General features: G+C 45.5%; 1 protein-coding gene across 1 annotated transcript; it reads left to right on the forward strand.

The window, feature by feature from the left end:
- Window positions 1-5,440: 5,440 nt before the first annotated feature.
- Window positions 5,441-9,305, forward strand: LOC128948223 (olfactory receptor 14J1-like; the record flags this gene model as incomplete). Its single annotated transcript, XM_054292837.1, has 2 exons — window positions 5,441-5,912; window positions 9,268-9,305. Coding segments are annotated over 2 exons (510 nt in total), but the record flags the coding sequence as incomplete, so codon positions are not given.
- Between the last annotated feature and the right edge of the window lie 4,361 nt (window positions 9,306-13,666).

Genomic DNA, 13,666 nt, shown 5'->3' on the forward strand with positions numbered 1-13,666 from the left:
CCCCAGCAGACCTGCACAGAGCAGCTTTGCAGAGGGACAGGTGGGTATTGTCCCACTGGGGAGCAGAGATGAGCTGGAGCTCCCCAGGTCCTGCTTTGGTTGGTAACGACAGACCTGTAGGACACAAAGCTTCTTCTTCTCCTGGGTACCTGAAATATCTGACTTAGGGCCAATTTTGATGAAGGTACATGGTTGAGATACATATAACACTGAGCATGAAGTCATTGACTAGAAGAGTGTCCCACATGCCCTGCATGGCTTGTGGTCCTGTTCCACCTCATCAGGGGGTCGGCTTGCCCTGCTGATAACTCATTTTTATATTCTGTTTCCATCAGCCAACGATTGCTGTTGTGTCCCTGTCTTTCAGAGAGATATGTTGAATTTCTAAACCTGATTTTTCTGTGCAGGCAGAAACTGATTTTTCTGTGCAGGCAGTTCTGAGCATTCATCAGATCCTCTTTTAAACTGAAAAAAAAAATCATTGAATACCAAAATGCATTGATTTGACTTTGGACTGAATTTTGTACTTGAAGTAGTTTGTGCTGTTTCTCTAAATTTTGTCTGTGAGCACTCAGAGCCTTTTCTGATCTCCTCTCCAAGAGCAGATGCCCGCTGGGACTGTGCCTGGCTAGTCCCTGATCCACTTAGAGCCAGAGGCTGATGAATTCCCACTAATGTGCAAACTTTTCCCTACTGGCAGTTAATCCATTATTGTTTGGTTAGAAAAGTCATTGTGGGGCTGCTCCCTGGGGAAGCTCCTGGATGACCCCTCCAAGCTGGGACTGGCTTTTTCCTTCCTTGTCCATGGGAAGTTGTTGATGGAACTCATGGAGAACTCCCAGAACTGCCCATGATACTCACTCCCATGCCCCCTTTGCACCCTGTTGATGCTGACAGGCTCCTAAACATCCCTGACTCCTGGTGCTACAATTACAGCATCAATTAATTAATTTCATTTGCAAAACATGCAATTTCCTGGATCCCTAGTAAAGGCTTGCTCAGGGGAGAGCAAAGAGCTGGAGTTTTTTGACATCAGCAGATATATTGAGTTTTTGACACCACCTGAATCGCCAAAGTACATGTCAAGAGCAGTTTTGATAGCTATAATCAAAGTATTTGAGTTTCCAGTGATGCCTTCTGAGTGTGACAATGTCCTCCCACGAGGACACTGTGCCTGGGCAGCTGTGACATCTCTGCTCGTGGGCAGGGCTGTGCTAAGCTCAGTCACAGCCATTCCCTTGGAATTTTTTATTCCTCGTAAAACTCCCTGCTGGTCAGAGCAGGAGGGAAGGGATGCTGTGGGTGTGAAGGGAGGTGTTCTCCAGGGGCTGGGGCTTTGTGCTGATGGAAGCTGCTCTCTCCCAGGTGGACAATGCCAAGGATTTCCTGTCCATCGGTGGGCTCCGGCTGGTGATCGAGGGGCTGAACAGCAGCGAGGCTTCGCTTAAGGAACACGCTGCCTTTGTCCTGGGAGCTGTCCTGTCCAGGTGAGACCTGCCCTCACCTGGGCTCTCTGCCTCTCTCCACCTCCCTTGGTTTATTTCTGATAGCAGAGACCAAAAGCTGTGTTGTGACACACCACAAAACTGTCTTGTCCCCTTCCTCGCCCTTGCAACATCTGTTTCCCCTTCTCCTCAGTGTGTCCTTATCTTGCTCATTGGACACATCCAGAAGTAATGTGGTGTCAAATCTATGATTGTTTCTTGGTTTCCCTGGGCTCCCTGTTTCTACAAAGTCCAAGGAAGGAATAATTCTCCTTCTGTCCCACTGACAGCTCTCTCTGGGGGAAGATGTAACAGAGGGTATAGTTACAAGCACCCCAGTGAGCACCTTTGTCCTTCCTCATCCTTGCTCCTGGGCTGCCTCAGGATGGCAAGGTGCTGATTTGAGCAGCTCCCGTGGTCTTTAGAGAGAGATTTGGGCCCCATGAACACGTGCCTCTGACATCAAAGGCGTGTTGATTAGATGTGGGGTCAGGAATAAGGGTCAGCAGCCAGAATCCAGAGGAGACTGACCTGCAGAATATTTGAGGTTCAGGGGAAGGAACCTGCTCTTCCTTATGCTGGGGCATCCTGTGTAGTGCTGGCTGCAGGAGGTATCCTGTGGGCTCCATGGGTTTTCCTGGTGCCCCTTTTTTATTTATGGGTTTTGGGGCTTTGCAGGGGATGTGTTGCTCATTCAGAGGTGCAGAGGCTTTAGAAATGCATTGGATGGACTCAAATTCAGGATCAGAAGTGCAGAGTGAAAATTGAAGGTCAGGACTGTTTTATCTGCATATTTCTACACCTAAAAATACAGTCACCTTCTCCAGCATCATAAATTATTTATGGCCTAGTCTAACACATGGTGCATGCACAGACCTGCATTTACTTGGCAATCTCATATGCAATGCAGTTGGGCCTCAGCGTGTGTGGAGTGATGGGCCTCGTGGACAGGAGCAGGTACCCAGGTTTATACCAGGGAAGGATCCAGCTTCTAGTCTGAAACAGAGCCTGATTTAGGGATGACAGGAAGATACATGAGAAACAAAACCTGCTCTTCATATTCTGGTGTATCTTTGTCTCTGAAACAATACCAGAGTGGTTTGCTCAGGTTCTTTATGTAGACTCTTTCTGCATACAGAGAAGATCATGCAGAGGATCTGGAAACATTTGCAGGTAACTTATGAAATGACAGGGGCTGCTAAAGAGCTTCTTTCCAGATGTACCTGCCATGACATGGCCAGGACTCCAAAAATTCATTGTCTCATGGTACCTGACAGTGTAGCAGTGGCCACGAGAGTCACACTTTTGTGTAGTGTTTCTTACTCAAGTGCAAAAATCTTCTTTGGAGAGAGCCTCTCATCTGATATGGCAACATTAAACTGCTGCTTTGCAAACTTGTGGACCTTTTTTCTTTGAAGGACATTCTGGCAGATGGTAATTTGGAGTGGTTTGGATGATACATGGTCTGAGAGCTCTGCTCCAAAATGTGAAGGATATTATGCCTTGGTTTGAGTTTGCTTTTTCTCCCCTTGCTGTGCTTAAACTTTCTCAGTAGACACCTACATGCCAACTTGTCTGCTGTGTGCTCACTTGTTTAATTCGTTTGTTCATATATTTTCTCAGCTTACTCCATGCTCTAGTTAAACTGTTGGGGGCATTTCAGGTACTTCACACAGCATTTTGTGTTTTTCTGAGGGCTTGTTTTTTATTTCCTTCCCTCATGGTTGTTCCTGAGAGCCTTAGAGAGGTGGTAGGGCTTTCCAGTAAATTCCCAGAGGTGTCACAGCTCGCTGGGCTGCAGGGACACGATCTGCTCTGTGCTTGTGTGCCTGGGGCTGGTGTCAGATCCTCTGCTGGATGCTGAGCCTGGGAAGAGGCAATGGTCTGCTGCTCACCAAATGGGTCTGTGGCCACCTCCCAGGTCTCTTCAGGCAGGCTGGCTCAGGCCAGTGGTTTCAAGCCAGGCAAACATTCCCAGAGGGAAATCTGGGCATGATGAGAGCAGCTCCAGAGCCTGGCACAAGAGGTCAGTAACTCCTGGCACAGCTCAGTCTGGAAGAGGGAGTTTGGCCTTGACTGTAGACAAGTGTTTAACACAGGAGGAAACCACTGGACACAGAGTGATTCCAGACATTCCTGGGACACATCCAGAACTTTTCAGCTCTCAGAAATACCCAGATCTTCTCCAGATTTGCACTGTCCTTGACTCTGCTCAGGTAGTCAAGCAGGTAAGGGATGGAACAAACAGCTGCAGCCCCCAGGTCCTGCCTGCACATGGCCCTGCCAGGACCTGGCTCAGAGCTCTGGCTGTGTTGGAAGCCCATTGGAACAAAAAGGTTTTCCAGGGGATCAGCATCTTGAGCCAACAGGCCAGGGGGCTGGCCAAGACTTGGATCAGCAAAGGCAGCAGGAGGAGAAGGCACAACAGGGCCAGCTCAGAATTTCCCCTTCCTGATATTATCGCTCCTATTTATTTGGCTCAAAGCAGACTTGAAAAGCAGCCATAGCACAGCATGACTGGGACATGAACATGCACTGCATGTGCAGCCAGGGTTGTCCTGCAGAGCAGCTCCTGCAGCCCTCAGGGCTCTTGGCCAGCCCAGGGCATGTGCCACCTGCCAGGGGCAGCCTGCCTGGCATCTTCCCATGGACGCTGCTGGGGAGAAGTTGGAGGTGGAAGGAGCCACCCCCATCAGGGCAGATTCCTCCTGCTGTGAAGATGGTGCTGCATGGCCAGGGCTGCTCTCAGCTTTCTCCTGAAGGGAAGGGAAAGGGGCTGTCAGCTTTGCCTGTGTCACTGAGACTCCTGCACTGTCACCTTGGGCATCAGCAGTTGGGCCTCAGATCTCCCTCAGAAAGTGCCTCCTCAGCCTCCTCTCCCTACAGACAGCAGCAGCAGCACCTTGGCTTGCAGCATCTCTGTTTGTCTGGCCTGCCCTTAAGGCCCTGCTGCCAGGGAGATGCCCCTGGGCAGTGCCCAGTGCTGGTAGTGGTCTGCAGGGCAGAGCTGAGCCCCAAGGGCTCGGCTGGGCTCTGGCAGCACTGGCAGGGACAAGGCTTGGGTAAAGAGAAACTGCTCCCAGTAGGCACAACTCCAGGCAGCAGAGAGCCAGGCCAACCCTTGGTATCCCTCCAGCCAACAGCATCAGGGAAGAGTGTAGGGTTTGGAGAGATTGATTTTGAAACTGGAGTGTTCAAAAAGGCTACATTTTTTATAACTACAGTTAATAATTTTTCCATTCTGTACTAGAGGGAGGTGAAATGAGCAACGGGCAGCTGTTTAGGATGAGCAGCTCTGACTGTTCTGGGGCACAGGGAGGCCTGTTTTCCCTCTGGGCTCCCCAGTGTTCAGGGTGAGAGCAATGCCAAGAACAGGATTTCTGTCCGTTCTTAAAAACACACAGTTACTTAGCAGCCGAATTCTTAACTCAAAAAAATAAGTAAATGAAATTTCCACAAAGAAAGAAAAGGAATTTTTATTGCTTGTGTAAGAAAATAGCATAGGACTGACTCAAGGTAATTTGTCCAAATTGTCAATGTGTCTTTAAAAAGCTCACAATGTCCATAATGAAGAAATGTCCAACAGCAGCTCCATCAGGCACTTCCTCCTGCTGGCGTTGGCAGAAACGCAGCAGCTGCAGCTCCTGCACTTCTGCCTCTTGCTGGCCATCTCCCTGGCTGCCCTTCTGGGCAACGGCCTCATCATCAGCGCTGTAGCCTGCGGCCACCACCTGCACACACCCATGTTCTTCTTCCTGCTCAACCTGGCCCTCAGCGACCTGGGCTCCATCTGCACCACTGTCCCCAAAGCCATGCACAATTCCCTCTGGGACACCAGGAACATCTCCTATGCAGGATGTGCTGCACAGCTCTTTTTTTGTGTGTTTTTCATGTCATTAGAGGTTTCCCTCCTGACCATCATGAGCTACGACCGCTACATGTCCATCTGCAAACCCCTGCACTACGGGACACTCCTGGGCAGCAGAGCTTGTGCCCATATGGCAGCAGCTGCCTGGGCCAGTGCCTTTCTCTATGCTCTGATGCACACAGCCAATACATTTTCCCTGCCCCTGTGCCATGGCAATGCCCTGGGCCAGTTCTTCTGTGAAATCCCCCAGATCCTCAAGCTCTCCTGCTCCAAATCCTACCTCAGGGAACTTGGGCTTCTTGCTGTAAGTGTCTCTGTAGCCTTAAGCTGCTTTTTGTTCATTGTTTTCTCTTATGTGCAGATCTTCAGGGCTGTGCTGAGGATTCCCTCTGAGCAGGGACGACACAAAGCCTTTTCCACCTGCCTCCCTCACCTGGCCGTGGTCTCCCTGTTTCTCAGCACTGCCATTTTTACCTACCTGAAGCCCCCCTCCATCTCTTCCGCATCCCTGGATCTGGCCCTGTCAGTTCTGTACTCGTTGGTGAACTCCCTCATTTACAGCCTGAGGAACCAGGAGCTCAAGGCTTCCATGTGGGCACTGATGACTGGATGCTTTCAGAAACATTAAACTACTGGCCTATTTCTGCCAATCACTTGTCATAAAAGTAATCTTCAATACTTTTTGTTAGTTTCACTTTGCAGGTTCTTTACCTTCATTTTAATTTTAAAGTATTGTCTACAAAGTGATGGCATTGTGCCATTTCTCATTTTGTTTCCCTTCTCCTTTACTGTGACCCACAACCTGTTTCTATGAGGAGCTGTGCTCTCAGTGGCTGTAAGTGAACTAAAGGATCTCCCAGGAAAGTTTTTTGCAGATGCCCTTTTGTTCCTTCTCTGGAGCTGCAGCAGCAATGTCTGTGTGCAGAGCTGGGGGCAGATCAGTGCTGGCCCAGCAGCTGTGCCCAGCAGCAGCAGCACTTGGTGTTGCCAGTGCTGCTGCCGTGGCCCTGCCCCGCTGCCCTGGTGGCCCTGGTGTTGCTGCAGGGCCTGAGTGCTCTTGGGGCAGGACACAGCCCTGGGTGTGGCAGTGCCAGGGCTGCAGCAGGGACAGGCCATGGGCACTGCTGGGGCAGTGCTGACGCCTCAGCCCAGGGCCTGGGGGCTCCAGGCTCCTTGCCCAGGCTCTCTCAAGAACACGGCCAGGCCAATGCTCAGCACAGAAAAGCCCCGTGAGCAGCCCCAGGCTGGCCGTGGGCAGGCTGGGGGCAAACAGCATGGCTGGGGCTCTGCAAGGGCCCTGGGGCAGAGGGGAAGGAGCAGCAGAGCAGGGGCTGATCCATCCCCAGTGCGCTGCACAGCCCAGGGCAGCGTCCCAGAGCGTCCTCATGGAGCTGCCAACAACATCCCCCCTCTGCAGCCCTGGCCTCTCCCCCAGCTCACACAAGTGCCCCATCCTTGCAGGCACAGACACGGCAGCACTGGCTCAGCAGCCCCTGTTTGCATTGCACACAGCAGGCGGGAGCACCCCCATGCTGTTGGTGTGGGGACATGAACCTGAGGGAGCACAAATGCCATCAGCCCCTGGGGCCAGCAAGGGCTGGGGGACACTAGGGAAACCACTCAGCTTTGTCTTGGCCTCTGCAGTCAGCCAGAAAGTTTGTTCCCATCAGCTGGGAGTTTCCTGTCCCACTGCAGACGCTGTTGCTCAGAGCCAGGGCTGCCTGGCAGCCACCCCCAAACTGCCCGGAGCATTTCCTTGGCTTCACCTTTGCTTTCTTTACTCTTCCCTGGTAGTAATTTCTTCCTTTTGCTCACCCCTGTTCCCTGCCCTGGAAAAGGGCAAATAGCCTATCCCTGTTTGCCCTTTCCTCTCCTCTCCCCAGCCTTTTTGCCCTTTTCTGGGACACACTCCAGCCCCTCCATGTCCTTCCTAAATTGGGGGACCCAGAACTGGACACAGCACTTGAGATGCTGCCCAACCAGTGCTGAGCACAGGGGAAGAATCCCTGCCCTGCTCCTGCTGGCCATACCATTCTTGATCCATAGGAGTGCCAGGGGTTGGATAAAAGAAATGGTTGAGAGGGGGTGGGAATAAAGTGCAATTGATTGTCAGCCATGAAGGGTCCTGATATTTGTATATATTCAGACTGCATTAGAAAGTGCTGGGGGTCAATATCAACTGGGGATTGTAGATATCAAACTATAAAAAGGAAAAGAAAATAGGACAAAAAGTTCTCTCTGCTTTTTTTTTTTTTTAAGTAGCAGATTGAATTTTGTTATGTTTGCTCAAGTATCCCATCATAAAAATAACCAAACAATATTAAAAGTAGCAGCAATTTTAAATGAATAGTTAAAATAAAAAAACTATAAATTGGATGCAATATAATTTGATTAAAATAAGGGATAATTTGGTTCCAATAATAGCGCATAAGCAAAAGATAACCACGGGGTACGGAGGGCAGGGTTCTGGGACCCTTGCCACCTCACGTACAAGCTTGCTAAGTGAAAATCACCCCTTATATGCCATGTGTCAATTCCATCTCCTCCCATTTTTGGTTCGTCATATCTCTATCTCCGCCTTCATTACCACCTTTACCACCCGTGCACCACCACTCGGTTTGGTGGTCGCACAAGTCTTTGGGGGTTGTCACTGATGAAGGCTCTGTAGTCTTCTTCTGTGTCCTTTAATTCACGTTTGGGTTACACATGCGCACCAAGCCAGTACAATGTAAGCCAAGACTAACATATCGCTATGTCTACATATCAAGGCATTAAATCCCTTATAATTAGCATTTTTTGGGACCCAACCAGGTTTTTGCTCATTTTTAGCAATGACATCTTTGGCTTCTTTCCTGTGATCCTTGAAAACATCTGCCGGGAGGGGGAGGGTGGAGCCCCTCCTCTCCCTCTCTTCTTTGGCATTACAACTTCTAACTATTTTATTATTCCCAAATATTAATTACTGTATCAATATTAATTACTGTTTCAATTTTTATCAGCATGAATCATACCTATTTATCACAAATCCCCCATTTATCTTCTTGATCATTATGATTTGTGCTTTATTAAAAAGCTATGCTCTGATATCTTTTGTATTTTTTCAGAATTTTGGTTTTCTTGTTGTCTCTTTTCAGCTTCAAACTTTTCTAGCATTTCTTACTGCCTCTAGTCTTTCACACTCTCTTTCAAGTTTAGTTAGCATTTCTTGTTCTATTTCAATCTTTTTAGGTCTTTGTTCTTTAACAGGGGTCGATTCAGCTTTTAATACCATTATAGATCTTGGTTTTCCTTTTTCTGCTGATTCTGAATCTAGAGACATTGTTGTAATCTGCATCCCCTGAATCACTGAGTGAATTAGCTTAATAAAACACAAAATCATACAAAGCAGAAACAGAAGTCTCAGAATCGAGCATAACAACATGAACTCTAACTTTTTCTTCCAAACGCTTCCAAAGAGGTTATCCCACCAATCTGCTTTCAAGATTGAATTCCACTTTTGTACCGGGCACATGAGCCACTCTTTTAATTTCTTCTGCAAGTTCTGTGATAGCTTCCCCATAATCATCAATTTCTACACAGCACTCAGATTCATTCAATCTCCCACAAACTCCTCCTTTTTCTGCTAACAGATAGTCCAGGGCAATCCTATTTTGGTACACAAATGCCCGCATTTGTGTATATTGCCTGGCTAACATTTTTAAAGCACTGGAGGTGTGATTTGACACTACCTCTACTGCTGCTTGGAGCCTTATTAATCGATTCAACAGGTAAACTGGGGTCCTATATCCCCATGACCCATCCTGAGCCCATGTTGCTGATTCATAATATGCTATAATTCATTCTGCAGGCCACTCGTCCTCCCATCCTTTTTGGTTCCCTCCTGCTGAAATTCAAATCCCTTTTACTCTGCTGCAGGGTTTCATACAGAGGAGTTCTTAACACATTGCTCCTAGACCTCGGTAGAACAAAGAAGGAGGGTTGTATTACTCTGAACGTACAGGTTCCTCCCCATTTTTGAGGTGACTCACTGTATGCTCGTTGCCCACAAATCCAATATATCCCATCTGAGGCTTTCCATTTCTTATCAGTTTTCTCCAGTTGTTCTCAATATGACCTCAGGCTGTCGATGGATTGGTAGGGGTTAGCTCCAGGACTTCTGTACTAGCATAAATTAATCTGTTCATCCCATTCACAATTTTTTTTTTTATTGATCCTCAATATCTTATAGGGGTTTCAGGTCACCAAACTTTTGAACAATTATCCATATTGACTACTAATGTGGATTTACAAAGAGTATGCCCCACTACTTTATTAAATTTCCTTCTTTCTCGAGTTACACAAATGATTCTAATTACTTGATGGCTTAAAATCCATCCTTCAGGTCTCTTCAATGTTCCAGAAATTTGGGTGCGATTCTACTTTAAAAATTGCTCTGGAGGTAAGTTCTCACTTTTCCACAGCTGTCTTTCAGCCATTTTTAGACCTCTACAAATCCAACATTTGGATAATCCCAATTCTGTAGCAATCTCTTGTATCAATCCCACAAACAGATTCTTATTCGAGGCTGGCAAATCCCAATCTTTGTAGTGCTGTTTTAGTTGTTTATACAGTTCAGCCAATTCTGTTGACTCTTTTCTCCTGTTTTTTCCTCTATTCCCCTTTGTTTCTTTTTCTTATTTTTTTTTTCTCTTTCCATTTCTCTTTTAGTGCCTGGTTTCCCTGTACTTGGATCCTTTCCATTATCATCTCTTTGAAAACAAAAGAATCTTCCATATTGAGGGCAAATTTGATCACCATGGGGATAAGGAGCTTGTCTATTATATCTCAAATTTTTCCTTACCCAATACATCTTTCTTTCCTTAATACAAACATCTATAAAACTGCTGTGATTGTAGCAAGCAGAACTAACATATAGGTGTATCACAAACACAGATTTCATCTTGTCCTTAATCTACACAGGGTGATTGCAATAGTCACAAATGTTGAAATTACTGGGACTTGGTTTTTGCCTTGTTTGCTTTTTCATTGCCGAAACTCAGTCTAGTGTGGCTCTCTGACTTTGGCCAACCGTCCAGGGTACCATAATGATCACAGCAAAAATAATCATCAGGAAATCTACCTTTCTACCTTTCTCAAAGCCCCTTGGGTTGCAACCAAGGGCCGAGATGCCAGTCTTCTTGGTAGCAAAGGTAATATCTCGGAATCTAGTCACTGGTGCTTTTTGTTTCCTTGGTACCCATAGCCCCACAGGGTTTGCTAGTCCCCTTTTAAATTTCATTTCTCTGTTCTGGCTAGTTAAGAGAAATAATTACAATGAAAAGAACAGGGAAAAGGTTAGGCCGGAACACTATAAATTTATATTTTCCAAAATTTCAGAGATATGCCAACCACACTAAGACTTAATTAATTTTTTTTTTTTTTTAATTTTCTTCAAGGGCGGGGAGTGCATTAAGTCTCTGCCTCCAATTCCGGGGCCAATATGCCCCAAAAACATGCCTATGATGTGATATATAGACTTCTTCTCCACAACAACTATCAATTATGAGACACTGGTCTATAATATTATGAGTTGCTTGTTCTCTTATTTGTGCTATTGCCAATATAGCAAGAACCAATTGATCTAAGTTCTCTATTAATCCAATTGCTGCTGGAAGAGTCCCGTCTCCCAGTCTCAAAGGTATTTCAAAGAAATCAATAGCAATGAGTTCTATAGTTAGCTGGCTAAATACATAACCATAGCAAAACAAGCAAATCAATTGTCTCTCTTTCTCTTCCCTCTTACTTTCCACCACGAGTTAAAGCAAAGTGTGCAAACAATACATATCCGTGGATGACACCCTAAACCATGTTTACTGCACTCCCAACATTTTACTTGTCTCTGAGCTCTTTTAGCAACAGGTGTTATCAATCTCAGTTTCTGGAATTGCAGTTCTGTAATCAATTCTAATAATGTTGCTGGTGGGTGATCCTGGAGGAGATCTTCGATCTTTTTAGGCTGTTCCCACCGATTCAGAAAGTCTTTTATTCTTTTTCCACCGGTGTTCTTCTGCCTCTGAGCTCAAGGGAATTGCGGTTCGCAGCCACTCCAGGATGCTTAGTTCCTTCTTAATAAATCAGGGTTAATATAAATCTACTTAAATCCCACCATATTTTCACATTCTTGGAATTTCATGTTCCAACAATATTTTAGCTACCGTTTAAACTGTAGCCCAAGCTGCTGGAAATGCTTCAACTCACTGAGTTAATTCATCTATTATAACTAACAAATATTCCACCGAGCCACTTTAAGCAAGTCTACAAAATCAACCTGAATCTTTTCAAATAGCCTGTAGGCTTTTTTTTTGTCATCCAGAGGGAGGGCTCTTTAACACTATCTTATTTACCTTTTGACAGGTAAGACACACCTGGGTAATTTGTTTTCCAATTTCAAATATCCTCACGCACCCATAAAATTTTAAAAAGTGATCACAAAAGGCTCTTGTTCCCCAGTGTGTCTGTCTGCAAGTTATCTAAGATCTAATATGCCACTGGTTTTGGCATCATAATCCTGCCATCAGGAAAAACTCACTTTCCCTCCTTGAATGTTGCTCCTAATTTCCTTATAGCTGCCAGTTCTGCTAGCGGAAGGGAAAGTGTCTCCTGCTGAATTTCTATTTTTTGTAAGGTCATGATTTCAGTATCTCTTTTTCTTAAGGTCGCTCTTTTTTGCTTCTTCATCAGCCAAATTATTTCTCTCACTCTAATATCCCTCCCTCTCTGGCATTCCTTTACATGAACTACTGCTATTTTCTTTGAGCCTTTTAAAGCTTCAAGTATCTGAATTATCAATTCCCCGTGTATTAATCTTTTCCCTTGAGAGTTTATCAGTCCCCTTTCCTTCCAAATTTTTCTAAAAGTATGTACTACACTAAAAGCATATTTGGAGTCTGTATAAATAGTCCCTTCTTGCCCTTTTAGTATTAATAATGCACAGAGTAATGCATAAAATTCACAGGCTTGTGCTGACCAGGAGGGACTAAGGGGACCAGACTCCTTTATCCTAAACTTTTCCCACTTCACCTGAATGCCAACCCGTGTCATTAATTTCTAGATTATCTTCTTCAGTTAAAGAATAAATTTTAAGTTTTCCTTCACAGGGTTTTATCTGTAAATTTAAGGCTATTATTAGATCTCTGCCTAACAAATTATTCTCGGCCTCTGGTATCAACAATAAATCATTTACTCCAAATTTGTCATCTGTTTCAATTTGCACTCCTTTTATTACAGGAACAGGGAAACCACCTCCCGTAATTCTGATTACTGAAACTCGCTCATGACTTATCTCACATCCCTGGGGTAATTTTGTCACTGTCGACTGAGAAACTCCTGTATTGACTAAAAATATAACTTCTTCACTCTGAGGACCTATTTTTTAGCTTTATTATCAAGGGCTCTTCTGGTTGTATTTCAGTCCTCGTCATTAAAAAAAACTCTTGACCTCTCTGATTCTCCTGAGTAGTTTTCTCATCTTGCTGTTTCTTTCTGCAATTTTTTTGCAAGTGCCCATTTTTATGACAATAAAAATAGGTAGGTCCTACATCCTTTAAAGTAGGTCAAGAATTTTTTAAGTATCTTTTCTTGTGGCGGGAAAAATGCACAGGTCTTGTGTTCCTAAAAATAGATCCTGACATCCGCTGTTTGTTTTTCCTTGTAAATTTTTCTGTATTCAAAGCTGCCTGCATTTCTCTAACTGCCGCAACCAAAATTCTGGCATCTGCTTTCTGCTTTTTCTCATTTCTCTTTACAAACGCCCTTTGTGCTTCTCTCAGTAACACTTGAAGTCCCCTGTCCTGCCAGTCTTCTAATTTTTCCAGCTTTTTCCTGATGTCACTGCAAGATCTGGTCACAAACTGAATTTTTAACAGAACCTGCCCTACTGCAGTATCAGTATCTATACCTGAATATAATTGCAAGTCTCTTTTTAATCTTTTTAACCATTCTGCCAGCGACTCATATTTTTTCTGATGCTCACTTAAAGCTTTTCCTATATTATGTCCCTTAGGCACTGCCCTCTGAATTCCTTGATTTTCTTCCCTTCGGGATTCCCATTCATCCCAAAACTGTATCATCATCCCCAGTGGGCTGTCCTGAGGAATGCTCCTTCCCTGAGAACCCCCCTCACGGTTCCCAGATTCCTCAAACCACTGCGAATTTTTCCTACAATCCGCAGCCCCTGGGTCAAGGAACTTACTTTTTCCCTGACCCATTTCTGGCAGCAACAAACTAAGAAATCCCCGGTACCAGGAGAGTCTTAGTTTCCCACACTCACCTCGTG

The sequence above is a fragment of the Melozone crissalis genome, unplaced genomic scaffold (assembly GCF_028551555.1).
Source record: "Melozone crissalis strain CALT ecotype California unplaced genomic scaffold, PUWL_Pcris_2 ptg000116l_1, whole genome shotgun sequence".
Taxonomy (NCBI): domain Eukaryota; kingdom Metazoa; phylum Chordata; class Aves; order Passeriformes; family Passerellidae; genus Melozone; species Melozone crissalis.